This window comes from Paralichthys olivaceus, chromosome 7 (assembly GCF_024713975.1).
Source record: "Paralichthys olivaceus isolate ysfri-2021 chromosome 7, ASM2471397v2, whole genome shotgun sequence".
Taxonomy (NCBI): Eukaryota; Metazoa; Chordata; class Actinopteri; order Pleuronectiformes; family Paralichthyidae; genus Paralichthys; species Paralichthys olivaceus.
This window is the reverse complement of record NC_091099.1, coordinates 10,067,845-10,090,665: the sequence shown is the minus strand read 5'-3', so window position 1 is coordinate 10,090,665 and position 22,821 is coordinate 10,067,845. Positions and strand designations below refer to the sequence as shown.

Sequence of the window (22,821 nt, the reverse complement as noted above, 5' to 3'; positions counted from 1 at the left end):
GAGAGAGCCTCGTAAGTCATTCCCCAGAGAACCTTCTCTTCTCCTCCACTCTACTCAGAGGCATCCGTAAAAGGTTCTATAAATAGCTTCAACAGTGAGCAGCACGTTTCTCTACTCAGATAGCCTATAAATAGTGTACATACAGCTTCTGTCACTTCAAATCCACTACTCTGGACGCATGCTGCCCGCAGCCTCTGACAAGGAATCCTCCGCTGGAGACTTCAGAGGAGGAGAAGATAAAGAAGCTGGGGAAGAACATGGCCAGGATGTTGAGGCTGGTGATGGCGATAGGGCTGATGGTCGCTGCTGATACTGATAATGATGATAGCTATAGTGGTGACGTGAGGAAATCTGAAGAAGATGACACGTCTTAATCCTGATGCATGCAGGACATTTTAATGTACACTCCAGTTAATGCAGAATTTATGCTGTTGTAACAAGCATTTTCCGCTCCATGTTCCTGAACAAAATATTTCATATTGCTCTCTGCACCATGCAGCTTAACACCACAGCTCGTTTTAATGCCTGAAATGATAAAAAACGAGTTGAATAATTTAAACATATAAGTGTAAAGCATGTAACGTGCTTTTTTCTCAACAAAACACAAACACTAAAACAGATAGTGTTACTTACTGTACTGTAGAGAGAGGTCTTAGAAGAGGTGAATCATGTTTTATGTTTAAAAGATTATTGTACTGTTCAACCATCTTTTCATTACATATGGAATGGTGCACTGTATATGACAGTGTATGCAAATAGAAAATACATCTATTACAAAAATATATTAATACAGTTAATAGCTCAAAGGGTCATGTACTGTATATTCCATTTTGGTTTTTACCAGCCTACCTCACTCTGTGTGTGTAATCTTTTTCTAGCAGCCAATCTCTCTTTCTGCCTGATGTGTAGTTTAAAAACTCAATTTCCTGTTGGGTCAGTCTTCCACAAAATGATTTCCCATTTTTATTGATAGTGAAAAGAAATAAAGTCCCCTAACACCTGAAAAGATTTTCATCTAGATGCGCTGTGACCGGTCAATCTACAATTAAAAGGGTGTCTTTGTGATAACGGACATTAATTCGAATGTATCACTGGAATTTTATTTGTTAATATATGAAACATGAGCGAATTAGTTTGGATATGGAGCTGCTGCTGGTCACTGGAGCTTCTACGACCTCCGGAAGGGGTCAAACCACCAAATCTACCCAAAAAAGTACAAGATATTCATGAATAACTTTTTTCTGAAAGTCGTAGAGACTTGGGCATTTCAGGCATAATAAAGGGGAGACACGCACACACACCGAATTTCAGCACGATTCGAGTTATTCACCCTATGGTGAATAACTCTTAGGGTTAGGGTTAGGCATGCAATTAGGGTTAGGGTTAGGGTTGTGGTTAGGGTTAGGGATGAAAACCCATTGGAGATCAAGATATTCTTCAATAACTTTTGTTCTGAAGGTCATAGAGACTTGGTAGTTGGTTCCATCTGAACTAATGTGGGGATGCCCGATCCATTGGTGCCATCCCTGAGCTCCTACGACCTCCGTAAGGGGTCAAACCACCAAATCTACCCAAAAAAGTACAATTTTTTTTTTTCTAAAAGTCGTAGAGACTTGGGCAGTTCAGGCATAATAAAGGGGAGGCAGCCACGCACCCACACCAAATTTCAGCACGTTTCGAGCAAGCGGCACAGAGTTATTCACCCTATGGTGAATATGGGTTAGAGTTGAAATTAGGGTTAGGGTTGCAGCCAGGGTTAGGGTTAGGGTTGGGGATGAAAACCCATTGGAGATCAAGATATTCTTCAATAACTTGAAGTGGCACCATAAATACAAAGGGACCAAATCTGCTTCTTGAGAGAAAAGAAAGCTTCAGTGTGTTCCTCTGTGATGATTGGAGGAATCTGTCGCAGCATGTAGTCACCAAACTCTCCCACCTCCATCTAATTTTTCTTTTCATTTCTTTGGCTGAAGAAAAATATATGAATTTTGCAGCCAAAATTATGTTCTGAAATTGAACAGAGAATATAGGTTCAGTTTTTGGACGTTGTTTTTGAAACACTGATTTTAGTATGACTTCTGTTTAGAGTTTGCACACTGAATAATCTTCTTCAGACTTACAGACATGAATGTGAGGGAGCCTTAGCTCTAATTTGGTTCTGTGTCTAAAGATGATAAGGCAAAAGGCCAGGAAGACGAGTGATGATGGTTATTTCAGGATGTTTGTTATGATGATAATAGTGAGGTTGGAAGAGGAGATATAAAAAAAATAATTTCTTGTGTGTGTGTTTCAGTGGAAGATTGATTTTATAAACTGTGTGTGTGTGTGTGTGTGCGCGCACATAAACAATGTATGGATATCTGTTTATGTTTTTTTACAATGTTGCATTGATTATTCTGTCTGTGACTTAAAACGTAATTGTCTGAGCTGATAGATGAATAACGTGAATGTTACAGGCCCCTCTTTGTCGTGGTTGTGTGTCCTTGCATCTGTGTGTGTGTGTGTGAGGTGAGAGAGAGACATCCCCTAGGGACTTTCTCCTTAACGGGCTGATTTGCCTGCTGGCTTGCTCCTGTTAAAGGGCTGGCTGACATGCTTTGATGTGGTTCTGTGCCCCCTGCAGTTTGATTGGCACTCTGGATTAAGGTTGTTCCACAGATGAAAGAAACTGCGACGGAATGATATAAATTTTATTAAATGAAAATAGCAAATATTAAACATGATTAATGAATTGGTTATGTTTGCAAAGTGCTCTCCGTTCTAAGCTTGGGACACATGCTAACTCTTTTTTGCTCTCCTCAGTACCTCTCCATTACCTCACCCTCCTCACCCATCATCTCAGTCTGTGCTAAGATCAGTGTAATGTGCAGTGATGAGGAGCTCAGTGAACAGTTCATCATCCTGTGATGATCAGTGAGCACTGACACCTCAGTGAGCTTTGACTAGTTACTCTGGTCAGTCTTAACCTCTCCACACATAAACACGCACTCCAGTGCATAAACCACCACACATCAATTACCAGCCCAGTGTGTGCACATCATCGTGACCCGCCCTGTCATCTTGTGTCAGTCAGCTCGCAGACTAATAAAGGTGCTTTTCAGCCTATCAGGGCTGTTTTCCATCACCAGAGGAAACACCTCAGTACAAGGGTAATTTCTCAATGTCACCCAGACACCAGCTCCACCAGACGCTCATCACTGGGCTACACAGATGTCTTTGCAGCTGCTAGTGAACCTGACCGATAGATATTTAATGGGGAACATCTCTTGACAAGGTACAGCTGCTGTTTTGACCGCAATTTCTGATTTCATTCCTTAGCTGGGGGCGTTTAAAGGTCCGTCATTCCAAAAGCAGGTTGTCATGACAAGCTCATATACACAGAAATCTATTTAATTTTGTTGTGTGAAAATGTCCAAACATATATTTATATACAGTATATACAAATATGTGATACCGACCTCACTGTGTAAACTGAAAATTGGAAAATTTGGGGTTATTTCAACAGAAATAGTGAGATGGGCCTTTTCAAACTAGTTCAATTTAGGGGTAGTCTGGTATAGTTTGAAAACATTGCTGCCATAATAAGAGTTTTCATGCTGATACCAGAGTGCATTTGTCAGAGCTCAGTACATTACCTTGCAGAGATTTATTCAAAATCCTCTTTTCATTAAAAAGATAATCTCAAATTCTCAGGTGCACCTGTGTATATTACTGTCTCCACCCACACAGCTGTACAATAACAATGTCTTAGAAAGTAAAATAATTCACAAAAACATGATTTAAATCCAAGCAAAGTAGGACTGAAATGATTATTTCCAATGTTAATAGAAATTCTCATTGTTTTTGTCAATACTTGCTTAGATATATAGTCAGTAGTCTGTAAGAAAATTACCAAATGTTCAAATCCTGTACGGACAAAAGAATAGGTTTGGTTGATTAATGACTGAAATTATTTTAACCATTTTTTGGAACTGTCACTGATTATTTTCCTGTCTATCAGCTAATCAATCAAGCACTTGATTAAAGAATGAGTAATGACTGCTCAGGGTAACAATCAGGATTCATTCTGTACTTGTATCAGGTTGATGATTGATGCACCATTTCTTGAATCTTGCAGTCAAGGAAACAGTTTGACATTTTTGGGAAATACCATAACTTTGCTTCTTATCTAGAGACAGATAAGAAGATTGATTCCACTCTCATGTCTCTACGGTAAATATGGAGCTGTGGTCAGCAGCCATGAAGGAAATCTACCTAACGATGTCTCCAGGGCAGATTTAGTTTTCTTTGGACATAGCCTGGCTGTCCTCTTGTGTGTAGCTTTCTAAATGAACCAATCAAATATCAATAAATTGACACCGACATTACACAGGCTATACAATACATACAAGCTTTGTATATAAACATTAAGCAGATGTCATCTCAACTCTATTAGCTTTGAAAGCTTATTTTTATTGGATCTTGTTATTACTTTTGTAGGATGTTACAACATCCACAAATTTCTCCACTATCCTTGAGGGTTGCCGGGGATGGTGGCGAAATACACTCAGGACAAGTTCCCAGTCAATCACTGGGCCGAAACTTACAATTCAAGCTCCTACTCACTTCTACCAGCATTCCCAGTATCCAGTAGATTGCCTGAATAACCCGTATAACCCTGGAAACTTCCTGTTGTCATACATTGTTGCTAACCACCGTACCACCACTGTCTTACAGCAATCTGCCTCTACACTATCACACTGGATGTATCTGTAACCGAGCGAGTAGTCCAATCTCTCCTCCATCCCACACACTATTTCACTGCTGACTGCAAATAGACTGAATCTGTGGGGGCAGAGCTTTGTCCTGCCCCACCAGGGATTCACATAGGAGAGGCAACGTCCAGGTCCCTCGGTCCACCCAACCCACGGCTCCTGTCTGAGTTTAGAATGCCCGCTGAATTACTCTTAGGTAACCAGGTGTGAGCTCTCAGCGGCCAAGCTGTGACAGTAATTGATTGATGAAGTGCACAGACCTGCAGCTCAGCAGAGCAAAGAGGCTTGAGCTGAACACCTCTGAGACTGTAACAAGTAAAACAATTGTGTATGCACAACAGCACGGTGTCATATCTGACATAAATATTATTTCTATAAAGCAAATCACGACATTACGGTTTGTTGCCATGGCAAAGCTGTGTTGCCAGGCGCTGACGTGTTGTCGTGGTAGCAGACGCTCCTGTCAGACTGTTGCTATGTTGTGTCGCTGCATCTGTAGCATAGGCTTTGTAGTGTAAATAAGGATGTGTGTGTGCGTGCTCAATCGTACCTCTCCTATAGACCTGCTGTCACCCGTCACATCTGCCAACCGGGGAAGAAGGAAAAGGCGAGGGGGGGGGGGGGGTGAACAGTGACACAGTGAATGAGACGTGAGAGACCAAAGCGAGACAGAGCTTGATGGAGAGACAAAAGAAAATAGCAGGATAACGAGGGGAAGAGGGAGCGGATTAAAGAAGACAGAGAGAGAGTAATGGGGACAGAGGGTACCGGCAGGGAAACGAATGGATGTAAGAGTGATGAGGTAAATTGGAAATGAGTGGAATGAGAGAAAGAAAAGGGATAATGGTTCAAGGCAATTTGAAAAGACAAGAGAGTAAGATAGATGGATAGATAGACAGATGCGAGACAGAGACAGTAAATGAATCAGAAAGCAGCAGTGTACGTGTGGGTATTGTGCTGCAAAAAACAGTCTTCACAGTCCTCTGTGCTCTCATGCTGCTGTGTTGCCGTGCTTGCTGAAAAGGATTCTGGCTAAACACGTTGAGTTTTTTGAGGACAGCATCTTGGTATTTTATCATTCGGTATGGTTACAGGGCTCTATCTGGAAATCCAATGTTCCCTTTATATTCCCACATGAAAAGATTTTTCATGGGTAAACAATTATGGTGAATAGAAACATTTTTACACACTGTTTTTTGAAAATATGGAAAATAGTTAGAAGATATGGGATCCTGAGAGGATTGTGCTGCACAACCTAGACAAATAGCAACATGTCTCAATTCAAATGAAAGGGTTTGCATTCGACTCGTGCAGCATTATTAGGTGAGGTTGGACTTGTATTAAGCTCAGAGTAGAGCAGAGCTAACACTCCTTTCCTGCATGTCTGAATCCTCTCTTTCACACTCACATAATCCCCAGATGGATTATTGTGAAGGAGCATCACGCCTGTTCACCTTTTGCAAATTATTTTTATTTACCGTTAGATTTGGTGTTACCTCGCCCTCCATATTCTCATATTAGACAAACACAGTGCATATCTGTGCACATTGAGCTGAGGGGCTGGAGGCTCAGGTGGGACCATATGTATCCAGTCTAGGTTTGTTGCTCTGTCCAGTTACTGCACAGATGGTTCCAACTGCAAATGCTGCAGGAGTATTTTTTTTTAACGAGTGTCAGAACTTTGGAGGACACAATCATACCTTTAACTCTTTGTCAATAGCAACTGCTAACATGACCCCCCCCCCCATCTCGACATTCCCACACGTACTTGAACTGAGACTGTAATTGACCACCCTCCCCCACCCTTTATTATGATAATCAGTCCATCGATAGACTATTTTTAGATCAGAGTCTCCCCCGCTCTGCTGCTCCCTCTTGGTGATTTCCTCTCTCATTACACAAACATGTGTATTCGTACATGTGCGCTGTATCCAGCTCAGTCGCAGGCTGTGGATGCACAGTGAGGTTAAGCAATCGCTCTCTTTCTCCTCTCTCGCTCTCTGTCTCTCTCTGTTGCTGTCTTTTGCTGGGTTTTTTTTATCCTTGCCACTCTTCTGCCACTCTATTATTCAGCAACGGTATTTGTCCTCTTATCGTCTGAGTTATTTCAGTATATCAGCTATTTTAGCTGTAGTGCCAAATGGACTTTCCTTGTTATGTTTCTACGTTATCTCTCTTTTCTCTTTCTCTCTCTCCTGCACTTCCATTAATGTTAAAATATTCTGTAGCGCTCGGCTGTCGTGCATGAGCTAGAGAATGTCTTCACCCCCTAAAGTGGCAGCTCTGAAGCTTTACTGTGCTATTATAGCTTTAAGTCATTTAAGCCATAAATCTCTATGGTGCTCATACCCATACTCGCAGCATCACCTCTGAGAGGTTTGGCTACACCGCCTGATTGTAATGCAAAGACCATTTTGGTTCACAGCCGACTTTATCCTTTATTAGCGAGAGCATGACGTTCAATCAATAATCAACAGCAGCCTTGCTTTTGGCTCAGGGGAAGCGTCGCTGCCTCCGCTCACAGTCTGCTGCTACTTTTTAATTTCAGCACCTGCAGCTTGTCCTGCTTTGTTCAGCTCATTTATTAAAGCACTGCATCTGAGTTTGTGTGGCTATGTATGAAAAGTAAAGAAAAATCACCCCTAAACTGAACTGAGCTGAAGGCATTTCAGCCCTCATCCACAAGGCTTCATCAATTATAGATAGAATTTCTTTGAGAATCAGTTTTGGTTTCTGCTGGAGTTTTCAAGGCTAAGAAAAAGGAGGAAAAAGGAATTTGGTGTATGGTTAAAGATGGCTTAGATAGACAAAGGCAGCATCAGGGGCAGAAGTAAAAGAGAATGGATTTTTTTCAGGAACAGTGTTCATTTTAATAGGAAGGTCTACTTCACAGTTATTACGTTGTGTTGCTAAAGGGAAGAGATGAGCAGAGAGCAGGGAAGAAAAACAAGTAATGTGCTAAACTGCTCTGAGTCTAAATGTGTGAAAAGGAAGAACATTCAGCCTATCTGCCTATCTCAAGGCCAGATAATCGATCAATATTCTCAGCTCAGATCCAAGACGCTCTCTCTCTCTCTCTCTCTCTCTCGCTCTCGCTGTTAGTCTGGTGTGTCCAGTGGAGGAAGCTGTGGGAGAAGGCCATCGGCACGGTATCAGTATTCCAACAGGGTCTGCCTACTCTGGTGTGGGCAGCAGAATAATTTCACTCAGATCTTACAGATCAATAGCTGTACCCAGTGGAAGGCGACCGGCCCCTCCTGGCTGACTGAGCTGCTGCGGTATTCAGAGTAGATGTGCACGCAAAGGACGGTCCTCTTCAATATTGCTTTCTGTTTCCTGTGCAATGTAGTTCATGGAGTGAGTCTCATTGTACTGGTCTGTGAAGCTTCTTTACACAGGCAGTTGGTCAAACTGACCAAACATCCTTTCAGTATCTTTGTTGAGCATATGTCATGTTGAATCTTTGTATAGTCTGAGTCAGAGGAGGAATGATGAGTCAACTTATGGGGGTGGGGAAGATATTTGATCTTATGATATAATGCAGTCCAGTACATAAGCACATAAACTGCAGTGTCATAAAATACCATGGAAATCAATATGTCCTTAAATGGTAAAAATGAAACCTATTTGCGGCAACACTTTTATTCTATATTACGTTATACAGGAGCTAGACAAAATTAGAAAAAAATACAGTTATTTAAAAGACATATTGATTGACTTAAAGCCACTTATTAAAAATACTTTATTTAAAGCAACTAATTATGTCACTGTCATACGGGGATAAAATATTTACTGAAGTTTTACATTGTTTGAGTTTCATCTCAGTAATAGCTCTTGCCAACGTTTTAGCTCTTTTTTCATTTTATGCATCTATATTTCTAATCTACATTTCTATAAAAGCTTATTGATATTTGCAAACAGGGGCTGTTACTTGGTACACTCTATGGTTTATCTATGGCTTTATTACATATAAATGAAGCATGGTCTCTCATCTCCACAGCTGTCAGAGATAAATATTCCTCAAATCTGTCAGCCAAATCTCAGGCGAGTCACAGATTATCTCGGAGGAGGAAGAGCTGCACGTTTCACTCAAATGCTACAAATCAAATGTTTGTCGTTTGTTTTCCGAGTGACACGGACAATTTGACAAGTCTGCTATGCAGTATAGAAAGAGAACCGGTGATTTCTGCTAACTGCTGAGTTAGCCTACCTGTCAAAAGAACAGCACATCTGTCAATTAGCAGCAGTTACAGTGTATTGCACTATGCTTCATTGTTAATTCTGAGGATCTGTACGTTGTTAAACTGTCAAGTGTGTGATGTTATAAAACTATAACTGGAAACATGGAAAGAAGCACTGGTCTAACTGGTTTACTGAGTTTCTGTACAAGAGAACAAATATGTGATTTAATAATGAAACATCTTTTGAGTTCATTTATAATTTATGGTCTGCTTAAGAAGAACCACAAAGATAAAATGAAACCGTGTTTATTAGGAGCTGCATAAGATAAACATTTTATTTGAATTGTGTCACATTGAATCGTACAATAATCAACACATCACACTGCATCACAGGTGGTGAATTGTATCATATTAACTGTTACTTCATATGTATCTGTAATGTATTGGATCATTGCAACAAAAGTTAGCAGTTAGTTTCCAGTCTTCCCCATCTGCATGCAGAAGTGTCATTGGGCAAGAGGCTGAACCCCGAATTGAAAAGTGCTGCTAATAGATGCACTGTATGAATGTGTGTGTAAATGAGTCAATGACAAACTGGATTGTAAAGTGCTTTGAGTGGTCATCAAGACTAGAAAAGCTCTATATAAATACAGATCATTTATGTAAACCTAACAACTACTCAATATATTCAACTGGTTTAGAGTTTTGATCAGAGTACATCAAACAATGATGGGACACTCAGAGATGTACACACTGACACACACACACACACTCATACCTGTAGTGTTGAGGATTCACAGTGTGCTACTGAGCTGTGATCAGCTTGGCGATGAGAGTACTGTTGGCACAGTGGGCACTTTATCGCCAGTTAAAGCCACAAAGACAAACACATGGCTGAATACACACGTCAGCGGACAAACAGAGGTAAAGTGCAAACAAACACCCCTCTGTACACAGTATGGCAGCATCGAGCAGCCTTATAGATGACCTATAGGTGCTTGATGGTCTGATGTCACTTCCTTGCTCTTTGTGTGTTGCTAAGCTCTCATCTCTGCTCCCACGGGTGAAGTAAATACAGTAGAGAACGTTCAGTAGATGCACTGCAGGAGCAAAGTGGTGACAGACAATCAATACAGATCTAATGATTAAGATATCACACTCTGGAGAGGAGTTAGAGGTTCAGCACTTCATGAGATGACTAACCTGTGTGTGTTTGTGTGTGTGTGTGTGTGTATACTCTTGTATATACCTCTTCAGAGTTTTCTAGTTACCTGATGGGTTTCACATGAACACTGCTTCTGTTATACAGATTCAAAGTACCGTATTTTAAGTTTACGTGACCTGTGCTTATATTTGTATGAGCTACAGTACCTTGATGCAATCAGTCAATTATTTAGCATCATAAATAGTAAGACTGCAGTTAACATGAAACACATCTAACTATTTGTACTTAAGTGTCAAACGTGGTCAGAGAACGTGACAAAGGTGTCTGAAAATCTGAGTCTTGATAAAAATTGAATTTTTTAAATATGCAATAAAGAATGTGAGGGGAACTGTATTTTTGACTTGTCAGAACTGCTCATCCCCTTTTCAAACATGTACTCTTGGACCATTGGAGCACAAATCTAGCACTTCATCCAGATCTGAAATTCTGGCAGCTGCATTACTCTGTCTGCATTAATCTGACTTAGATTTTACCAGGTGGGCCCGAGTTCTAGGAAGAGCACTGGGCCAATGATCAATGTAGAGCAGGAATCAACACCGGCGAACTTGACTGAGCCTGGGATGAAAATCCACTTGGCAGAGACACAAACACAGCACCTCATTAAACTCGACACTCCCATTGCTGCAATCACAGAGCTGAGCCTCAACGCTGCAGCGCTGATGGAGATCTCCAGAGCGTTGATGTAGGAAGGCTGTAATTGCTGCATAGTAATGTGGTGCCTCTGCATTCCTGTTTTTTCAACAATAATCCAATTGGCACGGTATTGTGAGCCGTGTACGGAGGTTTGAGTTATGTTTGGTAAAAGTGTCATATTGACTCACTCGTGACTAAAGCTGCACCGGATTGGCTCGAATAGGGACTGAATGACGGCGGCTTGCTGTTTGAGCATGATTTCCCTTCTCCTCTATAGCTGCCTCCCTCTGTCTCACACTGTCACTCACACTCAATCGTGTGAATGGATTTGGCTATCACAAGCGATGACTCTTCACTCAGCCTCTTCTGTTCCATTTCCTTTCCCCTCCCACTTCCTCTCATACACTTTGTAGCCTCAAATATGCCGTCTTTTTTTGTCCAGTCCTTTTTCTAGGCTCTTTATCTGCCTTCCTGCCTTTTCTTCTCAAGTGCCCTATTTGGCTCTGATGACCTCTCACGCTCTTCCTCTCTCTCCCTCTCTCTCTCTCTTTTTGCAGGTACCACCAGGCAGCCTAAGGAGGGGGAGGTGCCGGGGGTGGACTACAACTTTGTGAGTGTGGAGCGTTTTATGGAACTGGAGCAAAGTGGAGCCCTGCTAGAGAGTGGAACCTATGAAGGTGAGCTGTGGGAGCGCTGTGGCCACTCTGCAGGAAACATTCTGCATCTGCGAGACAAGTGCAAATGGGTGCAGCTTTCGGTGGAGCCATTTTACTATATTGAAATGAATCCGGTGTCTTGTGCTATAATGTAGATATCTTTGATGGATCAGGTGTGTCAGGTTATCTTCTTATACACAGCTTAGGTAAACAAAATGAGTCTCCTGCAGAGATTCATGTACGACAGCTTCCGGCAGACTGACTACTTTAATATGTGCGTGTGCATGTGTGTGTGCACGTGTGAGCTGGATGAATGCCATTTCCGATTCATGTTAAGTCTGCATCTGCTTTGCTACAGTGTCAGGGATACATTTACACATGGGGGATTTGCTGGTTCATTTGCCCAGTAGCAAATTCTGTGAGCTTGTGCAGCTGAACGCATTCACACACAAATGGTGTGTGTGTGTGTGTGTGTGTGTGTGTGTGTGTGTGTGTGTGTGTGTAAGGGGGGTACAGGCACATGTACGCATATGTGTTCCTTTTTTATATGTTCATTTTGTAATTGTGTGTCTTGCGTGTTTACAGTGTATGTTTTGCAGAGCTTACTTATTCCCACTGGGGGAAGCTGTCTCTTTCTGGCAGCATTGAAGGTGCAGCAACTCCTTTTGAAATTCACATTAGAAAAAAAGGAGAGTAGAGAAGAAGAAATGAGAGAGGAGAGATAAGAACGTAAAAAGATAGGAAAAGGAAGAGTATGTGCGTGGCTGCACACTCACTTTTGTGATGAGTCACAACCATAAGTCACAACTGAAGGCGGATATTGAACTGTGCATTTAGCCAAAATACTTTTCGGCAATACCAGGAATATTGAGGATCATTGTGTTTTTAAATCCAGTGTGGTTCATACAGAAGAACCTGTTCCCTAAACTTTTCTTAGCATGCTTTATGTTCTGCAAAGCATCTCTTCAGGTTGTGCTCATGCTTTTACAGGTGGGTGCAGTTACTTTAATCCCTGTTCATATGTGCCTCTGTGTGCACATTTATGTTTTTGTCAGGCTGTGACAGCTCTGTTTGGTGGACAGCCGGGTGACTGCGCTTCTTGAGGAAGTGGTGGCTGCAGTAGAGCCTTCCCTAAAATCTATCCACCTCCTGCTGCGATGAAAGTAAACTGATGTCTGTGGTCTCTGTGCCGCTGATCCCTCTTTTGTCCTTCATCTTGCTGTTGTTCTCCTCCCATCGCCCCTGTCCCCTGTTTCCTCTTTGTGAAACCCCCACTCCTCTCCACTTGGAGGGATTATAAAATAAGACATCTCTGCCTCTCACTCACACTTAATATTTAATCACTGAATATTTCCCTGACAGTTAGGCTCTTTTTTAATTTCTAATAAAAGCAGAGCTATATTATGGTTTAAGAGCAAATATGCCCAGTCAAAAATGTATATTTAGCACAGCAGAAAATCTTAACTTGTAGAAAGCCATGAAATTTCAGAAGCTTCGGTGTCAGTCAGTGTCAAAAAGAGAGTGCTAAATTATTTATGTTGAGGATGACTCCATCTCCAATGAGATACAGGACCTTCATGTACTGTCTGTTTTCTCTTCACAGTGCTGTTATTAACTTTTCTTAATTTTCTATTCCATCATTACAGTGGGTGAGGACTGACAGATGCCCAATAATGCCCAGTAATACAGCAGACATACAACTATTGAAAAACAGTATACATTTTTTAAACACTTTATTAAAACAAAATAATAGATAACACATAATAATGGGGATAGTTATTGTTCTAAGACACTGTAGTTGGAGCCTGACTGAACAGCTATCATTATGTTGAAGTAGGTTTGTGTGCATCATTAGGCAGAGAAACCCCACTGCAGGGTTTTCTCAACTTCCGAAACATTAATTTAGCTTAAACAGGGACATTGTTTGCCCTTGGAGGCATTTTTTTCTGTATTTATTTTTGGGTTCCTACATTTTAGGACTCTGCAGCAAGTATTTTATTTTCTCTCAGGAGAAGTTTTTCCTTCTCCTGAGAGAAAATAAAATACTCCATTAAGGACACTGTTGTTGAGGAAGCAATTGGCTATTATTGAAACTCCACCTCTCACTAATATGTTATTTCTCCATCTAGCTGTATAATAATCTTCCTCTAAGCATGCTGTCCCATGTCTGTCCAAAGCAACAGATGCAGTTTAGGAAGAGTCATCTTCATTAAGATAAACAGACAGCTGGTTTGGGCTTTGAGAGCCAGTGAACTCATAAGTCAGTTAATTTAATAGAGCAGCAATGCAAAAGAATTCAACCTGAAATGTACCAAAGAAATTGAGGCTATTTTACTGTAACTTAATGTGGATGAGTCTATTATGATAACACATTTAACACCAGAACCATATCATGTCCAAAATCTATCAGAGCCTAAGCAGCATGTTTGTCTTATTTAAACAGCTGGTGGAAAACAGAGATCTTGTTTGAAGGTTGCACAGAGAAACAATGTTTATAGACACAATCTATATGAGAAGAAAGTGTAAATATTTCATATCAGATCAAACATGGCAAACTACTGCACTTTACATTCACATTGACCTAAAACACAACACAAAAAACTGAATCCTGAAGCAGAAGGCTGAACCATACGTTGTTATGTACTGTAGAATAAAGCTTCTGTTGATCTGGAGCTGATGATATGCGGCAGAATAAGACATTTCTCAACAAAGAGTCACTACTCGTGCTCGTGTGTGTGTTTCAGGTCACATCGAAGTGTCTTTGTAAATATTTTGTAAAAGTATATGGTTTTATATCATTTGTGAATGATGTGTGGTAGAAAAAGCTCTCTAGCTCTATATAAATTACTATTATATTGTGGGTGTCACAGGTTTACAGTTTGTATCCTGTCTAAAATGTTAAATTTTAGAAGACCGTGAGTTGTAGGGTGAAGACAGGAAGGACATACAGCAGTGATTAAACAGTAAATGAACTTGAAGACACCTGCAGCGTCTCCTTTTCAAGACTGGAACACAGAGTCAGAGAGGTTGCTGCTTATAAAAGAAGGACATAGGACGGATGATAGGTCAGAAAAAAATACGCAATGATGGAAATCATTGATGGCATTGACTTCCATGAGGCGGTTTGACTTTTTTACTCCTTCTGTGTACTATATATTATATAATATATATCAATTTCTTTATAAAAATTCCACTGTGTGTGTTGACCCTGCTTATATCATGTCTGTTTAGTAGGATGGGACTGGAAAATAATGTCAGCATGGAAATAGATAAGTTTTCATTTGTTGATACAGCATTAGTGGCTGGCATCTAAAATTAAAAGAGCACATGGTGAAAAAATGAAGGTCAGGATCCTAATGTGAGTTCTGGTCCTCAGGTTTTTTTTCTGGCACACAGGTCTGTCCTAAGAGCTCAACTGTTAGCCACAGATAATGCTAATTAATTTTTCAGACATCAGCCAGCATGCAAATCCCCCAAAATTGTTCAGATTTATTAGAAATCATAAGTTTCTAGTCAAAAGCTGTTTCTGCTGCATTCTATCTTACATTTTAAAATCATCTGTTCAAGGCCTGAGTTCCCCTTGAGTCCTGGACCTCTGCTCTGCTTAACAGACGGTGCGTTATATCACCTGAGGTAGTCATACATATGGCCACTGACACAAACACTGCCGTGCCTCTCTGCCCTCAGATAACTTCTACGGCACACCAAAACCTCCAGCAGAGCCGTCCCCTGCAGCCCCTCCTCTGAATGTGAGTGAGGCCCTGCTGCCCGGAGCCCGGCCCAGCGCCCAGGGCAAGAGGAAGAGGAACCAGTCAGTCAGCAACATGGAGCAACGCGCCAGCCTGGAGCCGCCCGAGGAGGAGGAAGAGGAGAGCCCGATAGTCAACGGCAATGGGGTGGCCATCACACCAGGTACTGTCGGATGAGAGACAGAAAAAGAAACAATCAATTTCCTGTTTTGATGTTTTTATTGGAAATTTTCCATCTTCCACTGACTCAAATTAGATTCAAACTCTGTTTCACAAGTGCCCTGACCAGGAAGACATTTTATTATATCATATTTAGGTGCGGAGAAAATCTGGTTTGAAGGCCTTTACTGTCCCCTGAGTTATTTATGACTGTCTCACTGGTATGATTGAGTAAAACCAGAGAAACAAGTCAGTTGTAATAGCAGCTCTCACATTTTGTTTTTATTGTCCCTTCAGGATAAATCAAGAGTCTCTTTTAGCCATCAGTCCTGTTTCATGTCTGCAGTGTGTATAATTCAGCCGATGGAGATCTGACAACAAAGTGAACCCTGACTAGTCATTACAGACATCAACACTCATCAGTGAGAAGTGCAAAGGTTCTCAATAAGCTTACGTAACAGAATTGATAAGGACACATTAACACCTCCACCCTGATCGCTGTCCATAGTCTCATTTTAGCTCCAGCTATCTTCTCTCTGTCCTCTCATTTCTGTCTCTTCTGCTGTCTTTGCTCTCCTGCCACTGGCCTTTGTCCTTGTTTCTATTTATACCCAAACTCTCCTCCACTCTCCTCCTCTACCATCCTCTTCCTTCTCAACTCTCTGGATTCTTCCCCTGCCTCTGTGGTCCTGTCCCTTCTGCCCTCTCCTCTATCATCTCCTTACCCCTATCTCTCTTTCTAGTCTTGTCATATTCCCCCCACCACACAGCCGTGTGCTATTTTCACTTAGAGCTGGACGATATCACCAACCTTTATAAAAAAGATTAGAAATCTGTCTATATTGATAATAATCACAATAAATGTCACATCATTATTATTTCTTCTAGACTTAAACACAGATTATTGCTCCTGTGTGAAGGTTGTGGTTTTAAACTCTTCCACATTTTACAAATCTGAGTTAGATCAGTTATGTGTTATACCTTTTAATTGTTTGCACAATACATACGAATTATTTCGGCATATATTGGCCTTTTGTTATATTGCTCAAATTGCAGAAAATTATATTGCCATTATAATTGATATTGTTTTGTGCCCAACCCCATATTAATTTTAACAAGATCAACAAGGCTAAGACATTTTAGCTGGTCCCTGGAAAAAAAAAGATTCATGTTAAAACACTGGAAAAGTGCTTCCTCTCTAATTTTAAACAGTGTCTGGATAAAAATAACCTCCTGGCTATACCTGAAGTGTCCAGTAAGATTCAAACACATTTTAACAAGTCTAGATAAAGATATAGACCCAGAAATCTTATCAGTTTTGTGAAATAGCACTGACTCTCCTCCATCTTACTTTTCCTTTAAGACTCTAGATATTATAGGCAAATGTTGCCCTTTAATGTTCTCCCCTCTCCTTCATCATATGCTCCCCATCCTCTGACTTACATGCCACCAGCTTTTCTGCTCACTCAAAAAAAAACTTTCCCTGTGTTTCTGACTCAGTCTCTGACCCCTGAAGTCAATGTCTTTCCCTGTTTCTTCATTTCTGACATCTCCATGTTGTTTTCTCCTCATGCTCATTGTCCTCAGACCCCATCGCTCCCCTCTCGCTCTCCTCTCCTCGCTCTCTTCCTCCTGGGGGTTCATAGCTCTGCAGTGGCTCGGCTCTGACTCATCATGCATGGCGTGTGTCGTGTGTATCCAGGTCTGCATGTGTGTACAGAGTGAATTTGAGAATAACTCTGTGTGTGTGTGTGTGTGCGTGTCCATGCGTGTGCGCAATCCAGAGTCCAGTGAACATGAGGACAAGAGCACAGATGCCTCTGGGGAGGTTGCTGTTGAGGTGTCCAGCCAGGCCCCAGCCTCCGCTGAGCCCCCAACCGAAGAAGAAGAGGCCCCAAAATCTCCTTCCAAATCCCCCAGCAAAGTCCCAGATGCAGATGAGGAAGAGCTCGGCCCTCTGCCTGACAACTGGGAGATGGCCTACACTGAGAAGGGGGAGGTCTACTTCATAGAGTAAGAGAAAATAAAGTCATATAAATCTATTGTATATTATTCCAATGTAGAAACAGAATGTTCCTTCAGGTCTGTATCTGTAACAGGAGGCAAAGTCTTTATTTATCACATGATACGAAAAATGTCTAAAAATAAGAAAAGAAGGAAAAGAGAACGATGTGATGCACCTCACAAAGTGTGCTGTACGTAAGGCTGGTTGTGTGAACTTCTGTTGAATAATTGATGTAACTCAATACTGCTTATCAGACACACAGTACACACACACAGACATGCACACCCCTGCAAACTTTTGCCCTCTCCTCTCACCCTTACTAATTAGTGGCTGAGGGCTAATTAGTGGATTAATGACCATTTAGTTTACCTTGGAGATTCCCTTGTTTCTCTTTGCCCCTGCACACACACACACACACATGCTCAGGTCATTAGTGTTACTTTGCACTCATCTCTTTCTCTTACCCTCACCGTCAATCTCTGTCTGACCTTTGTTTGCCCCTCTCCTCTTATCATTGTTTTCATGTACACGTCCCTTTCTTCTTCTCCTCCTTCAGTCACAACACCAAAACAACATCATGGCTTGATCCTCGTCTCGCTAAGAAAGCGAAGCCGCCAGAAGAATGCAGAGAAGACGGTGAGTCTGAACGACCCGTTCGCATGTTTGCCCTCTTGTCTTATAAGCTTTGGTGTGTGCTCATCTGAGCCGAGCTCGTCTTTTAACATTTGTGGGAGTATGCAGTGTCTGTATTTCCTGCTGATTGTGTACCTGTGTTGTCTGCTCCTCACTCGCTGTTCCAGCAGGTTTTTTCTACAAGAGAGAAAGAGCACAAAAATACTGTTGTTTGAGGTGTTTGTTAGTCTGCTGCAGGTCGCATTGTTCTCCACAGGTTTCGGGAGGAGTACTTATATATAAAGGAGGGTTGGAAATGAAATAGAGAAAGAAGAGACGTGACAAAAGTTTTAGCTTTGTAGGTTTCTAGTTTTTCATTCGTATTGAAAGGTCTTGCTACATGTGCTGAGAGGAATGCAATCAGGAACAGTCAATATTCTTTTTTTATTATTCATGACCGTGATCTGTCTCTTCTTCATCTAATGAGCACATTCTTTATGACATAGACTAAAACCCTTACTATATAACAATGCTGCAGAACTCATCACGTCAGAATTAAACCTTTTTTGTGAGTTTAAAAATAACAGTTGCATTAGATTTGTCTAATTGTCAACAAATCCTGCGAAACCACCAACATTGTGTTAATGTTTCTTAATACTTTCTGACTTTCCTACCCTGTTTGTAGTGTTCAGCTTTGAGCCTATTTGTCCTACTGAAAATGTGTATTAAAATGAGACAAGAATATTGAGTTTCATTATTAAAATAAAAAAATACTTTCCAATGGCTCCACAAACAGGAGTACAAAGTGTATCTGTTGCAGACTATTTCAAGCTGCTGTCAATTCACGTACAATGAGACCTTTAAAAAGAAACAATGTCCACATTGAAAGCCTCACATTTTGCCTGTTCATCAGATGTGAGCTGAAGAACCAAATAGTGATTTTCTTTTCTTAGAATTCTATCCTATATGAAAAAGAAACAGACAGTAGTCTGAAAAATATGGTATTTTGTGCAGCAGAGATAGTTTCTTATTTTCTAACCCGTTCATTAATTCATGCTCTTCTGATTTATCATCTGGTCCTCTAACACGGTCCCAGATGATTGCTATGGTGATTTGCAGCAGCAGAATGTTTTTTTCGTGAAATTCAGTGACTCATTCATGTGTTTTTAGATGCCAAAGGTGGTCTATTGCACAGAGAAAGGAAGTAGATCAGACTCTAGCTTCACAAGTACAACAAATCAGCCGGATCAGTTCATTGTTTTTTGGTCTTTTCATAGAATTTGTTGACAAAAGAAAATAGAATGTCAGTAGTTTTGTTTTTCAAGGTTTGTTTTAAAGCAGTTTGAAACAAGGGAACAAGGGAAGCTAATTTGCGTGAATGAAAAATCTTTAAAATTCTATTTCAGAGGCCAAAAAAAACAAGAACGGGAATTAAATCAACAAGAGTCCAGCACTGATGTCAGTCATATGAATAAGAGAGATCCTGTGTTGGTTCAGTGGGATCAGATTATTACAGTGAGGTTGATCGTACACCGCTTTTTCTGTTGCTGCCCTCAGTCTGCAAATTAGGTTGTGATGTGATTCACCAGAGCAAGATCTGAATCAATAGGTTCTCTACCTCTCCCCTGCTCTCCATCTCTTCAATTTTCTCCCTCCGCCATTCTCCCCTCTGCACTCCTCTGACTCACATCTCTGTCACTCACCCCTTTCAATTTCCCTCTCTTCAATTTTCCCCCCTTCTTTTTTCCCTCTCCCTCCGTCTCTCCAGTAAAGGGCTGCAGTGTGACAAGAATTCCAATAACACCACTCAGCTCTGCACAAACTGGTTTTCAGTCTCTCTTACTCTACACACACACACACACACACACACACACACACACACTACTGCTGTCATGTCACAAACCCTTCGCCAAAGTATGTCAGCTTAATTTTGGCAGAGCAAAGATCAGTTTCCAAACAGTCAGGGATCTTCAGAAGCCAGTTTTCCATCAGCTGTGGCGTCTGTGATGACTTATTATGTGTATCAGTGCAACGACTTGCTGTTGCTTCACGCTCTGTTTTGGTTTGGGATCACTAACATACCAAATAATAATCTACATACTATGCACACAATATTAGAATGTATTAATCAAGACAAAGAATGATTGATTGGTTTGTGTAGAAACAAGACTAAGAGTCTACAGCCAAAAGCCCAATGTGAGGCCGTACTCAGGAGCAGCAGAGCTAGATCTGCATGCTATTATGCTAATATTGACAATGCTAACATGCTTATTTTAGGCAGGTATATTGTTTACCAAAATTATATTGTCATTTCATCAATGACAATATAACATCTGGTTTTAATGTTCTACCTCAGATTTCGCAAGTATTGCTCTGCCCATAAAGAAGAGTTTAACAATCACTCAGGAGCAACAATCACTCTTAACTTAATAATGTGACATTTGTCCTGTTATTTTTATTTTTATTATTTTTATCTTGATGACATTCTGTGCCATATTTCCCAGCCCTCCATGTTAATTGTACTATAACAAAATACAGTTGAGGCTGCTGGTAATGTCATTTTTGCAGATATTAACCAAACCATGTGAAGTAAAATCAATCCTATAGTTAGCAATAGATGAAAAGTCGATATTATACATGTTACATTTCATCCTGTAGGGATCATGAGTGTCTGTATCATATCTTATGGAAAACAATCCAATAGTGTTCAGGACATTTCACTAAAACACAAAATTGTCAAACACCTGCTGGTGCTAGAGTCAAAATCAGGGTGTCACCAGAGACGATGGAATTCATCCACAGGGGAAAATGAATGTCAATACAAAATACCATGTTTTTCATAACCCTCTAACTGCCCCAGTTTCATTTCTGCTCTTTATAAAAGGTATTTTGATAGAAGGTCACCAACAGCCATCAGCATGGGGATTATATTTAGCCATACCTGTCAGGTAGCTCTTCAAGTCTCTATAGTCCAGATCCAAGTGTAGTTTTCTTTCAGTATATGTCAGTGACAACATCTGACCTGGGATATCAGTCATATTAAATCAGTGATATGTGATCACACTCTGTCGTTTGCATATTGCATGACCAGTGTTTATCTTTCTCTCTGAGAAGTAGGAGATAGATATCTGAGCCATGTTTATGTATTTGAATTAAATGCACTGCCCTTCATTAGTTCTTCTTTCTTACTTTCTCCTCCTTCTCTTTATTCTCCTCATTTTCTTCATTCTCTTTCATTCATCTGCAGTTTATTTCCTGTGCAGTTGATCTGGTCTTTCTCGTTTTTGGTCTGCGTGTTTCTATCTTTAGGAATGCAGGGGTTAAGGAAGTTGATGCTTGAGTGATCACCGGCAGAGGATTTTGAATTGAAGACATTTGTGAAGGTCTTGGGTGACACATCACATCTTCTCAGAGCACCTTTGTGTTAATGGCCGCCAGAAAAACAGGTTTAGTTGCCAGGAAATGTCTTACATTTCTCTTAGTACAAATAGCGCAGTAGCCTTTTTGGTGACAGAAGCATTTACAGTCATTTAATCCAGCAAGCTGTAATGATCTCCATGTTGCTTTGAGTCCTGTACTGTAAGCTTCTGCCTGTTTTCTGAAGGTTAGGCTTTTTGCGGGCTTGCTTTGTACTAAGTGAGAATTTAAATGCAAATTTCACCCGTTTAAAAAAAAAAAAAACAGCTTTGTGCATAGCTGTCAGAGACTAAGCTAAGTCAGCCATCATTCACATGGTCACAATAGAATCATAGCACCACCTGCTGTGGTGGAGGGCTAATAACTCAGATGTGAAAAAAACGTCAACACATTCGCAGTGGAAAGATTGTTCCAAAGACAGGAGATATTCTCTGTACATGTTAGAGATGCTGTATTTGTTTCTGAAGCATTATATTAGAAACACTATATGTTGTCTATTTCTTCCAATGCATTTTCTGTGTGCATAACAAAATAATGGATTTTTGTATTCGCATTGAACACTGCTTGTTTGTTTGTTTAATCATAGGGAATATGTAAAACATGTTTTGTTTGTATGTTAATTTTCGAGAGTAAATTTCCTTTGCAGTTGTATCTGTGTGCTGAAACTGACTCAGAGAGTTCAAAGACTTGTCACCACAGATCCGGTTCCCTCGCAGTCTTTTTGTCAGGCAAGTCTTTTGTTACGTAACACAAGCCCATATCTCCTCTCTTCTTCAGAGGAGGTAAGAACAGAGCAGGACAAGCTTCAAATCGTGGCAAGTGTTGGTTTCAGTCCTGCCTTTGAAACGCACTCAATCCCTTGGCTGCTTTCAAAGTAATCTCAGTGCTGTTGATGAAAATGTGCTGCTCATGCTCATTTAGAGGCAGGAGTTGGTGATGATGAGCAGAGTGATGCCCTGCTGGAGCCTCTTCTTTAAAATGAGCAAGAAAGAGACAAATGGAGATAGAGATGGTTTGAATATGAGTAGAGTCAAACATCTGTCGGATAATGATGCCAAAATAGTTCAGTTCAATCACTGCTTTTACGCTCAGACATGTCTGGATCAGGACCGTTTCTCTGTCCCCTGTGATCACATTTACCTGAGGAGCAATCAGAAATATTATTTAGACATATACGACATCAAACTCTTTCACAAAGTTTACTGAAAACCTCACACATACAAATGAAGATACTTTACATACACAACTTCTCCACATAAACACCTGAATAATTATATGCAAACACACATGACTGAAAATCTTTCCCACATCATGTTTCAATGTGCTCATATCTACACCTGCAATGATGCCTTTTGTAATCAGGAAATTTGCGACTAATACATATTTAGATTCATTTATTCAAGTAACGGCAACTGACACTGTTAACACCA

At 40.7% G+C, this 22,821-nt stretch overlaps 1 protein-coding gene across 9 annotated transcripts in view; it reads left to right on the top strand.

The window, feature by feature from the left end:
* The window catches only part of magi2b (membrane associated guanylate kinase, WW and PDZ domain containing 2b), a 71,624-nt gene that overhangs the window by 23,158 nt on the left and 25,645 nt on the right, over window positions 1–22,821 (top strand). For all 9 annotated transcript variants that reach the window (XM_069529247.1, XM_020079544.2, XM_069529248.1 and 6 more), the window contains exons 3-6: window positions 11,351–11,470; window positions 15,137–15,361; window positions 17,142–17,370; window positions 17,919–17,998. In XM_069529247.1, the coding sequence (XP_069385348.1) occupies window positions 11,351–11,470; window positions 15,137–15,361; window positions 17,142–17,370; window positions 17,919–17,998 (654 nt within the window). The remainder of the gene's footprint in view (window positions 1–11,350; window positions 11,471–15,136; window positions 15,362–17,141; window positions 17,371–17,918; window positions 17,999–22,821) is intronic.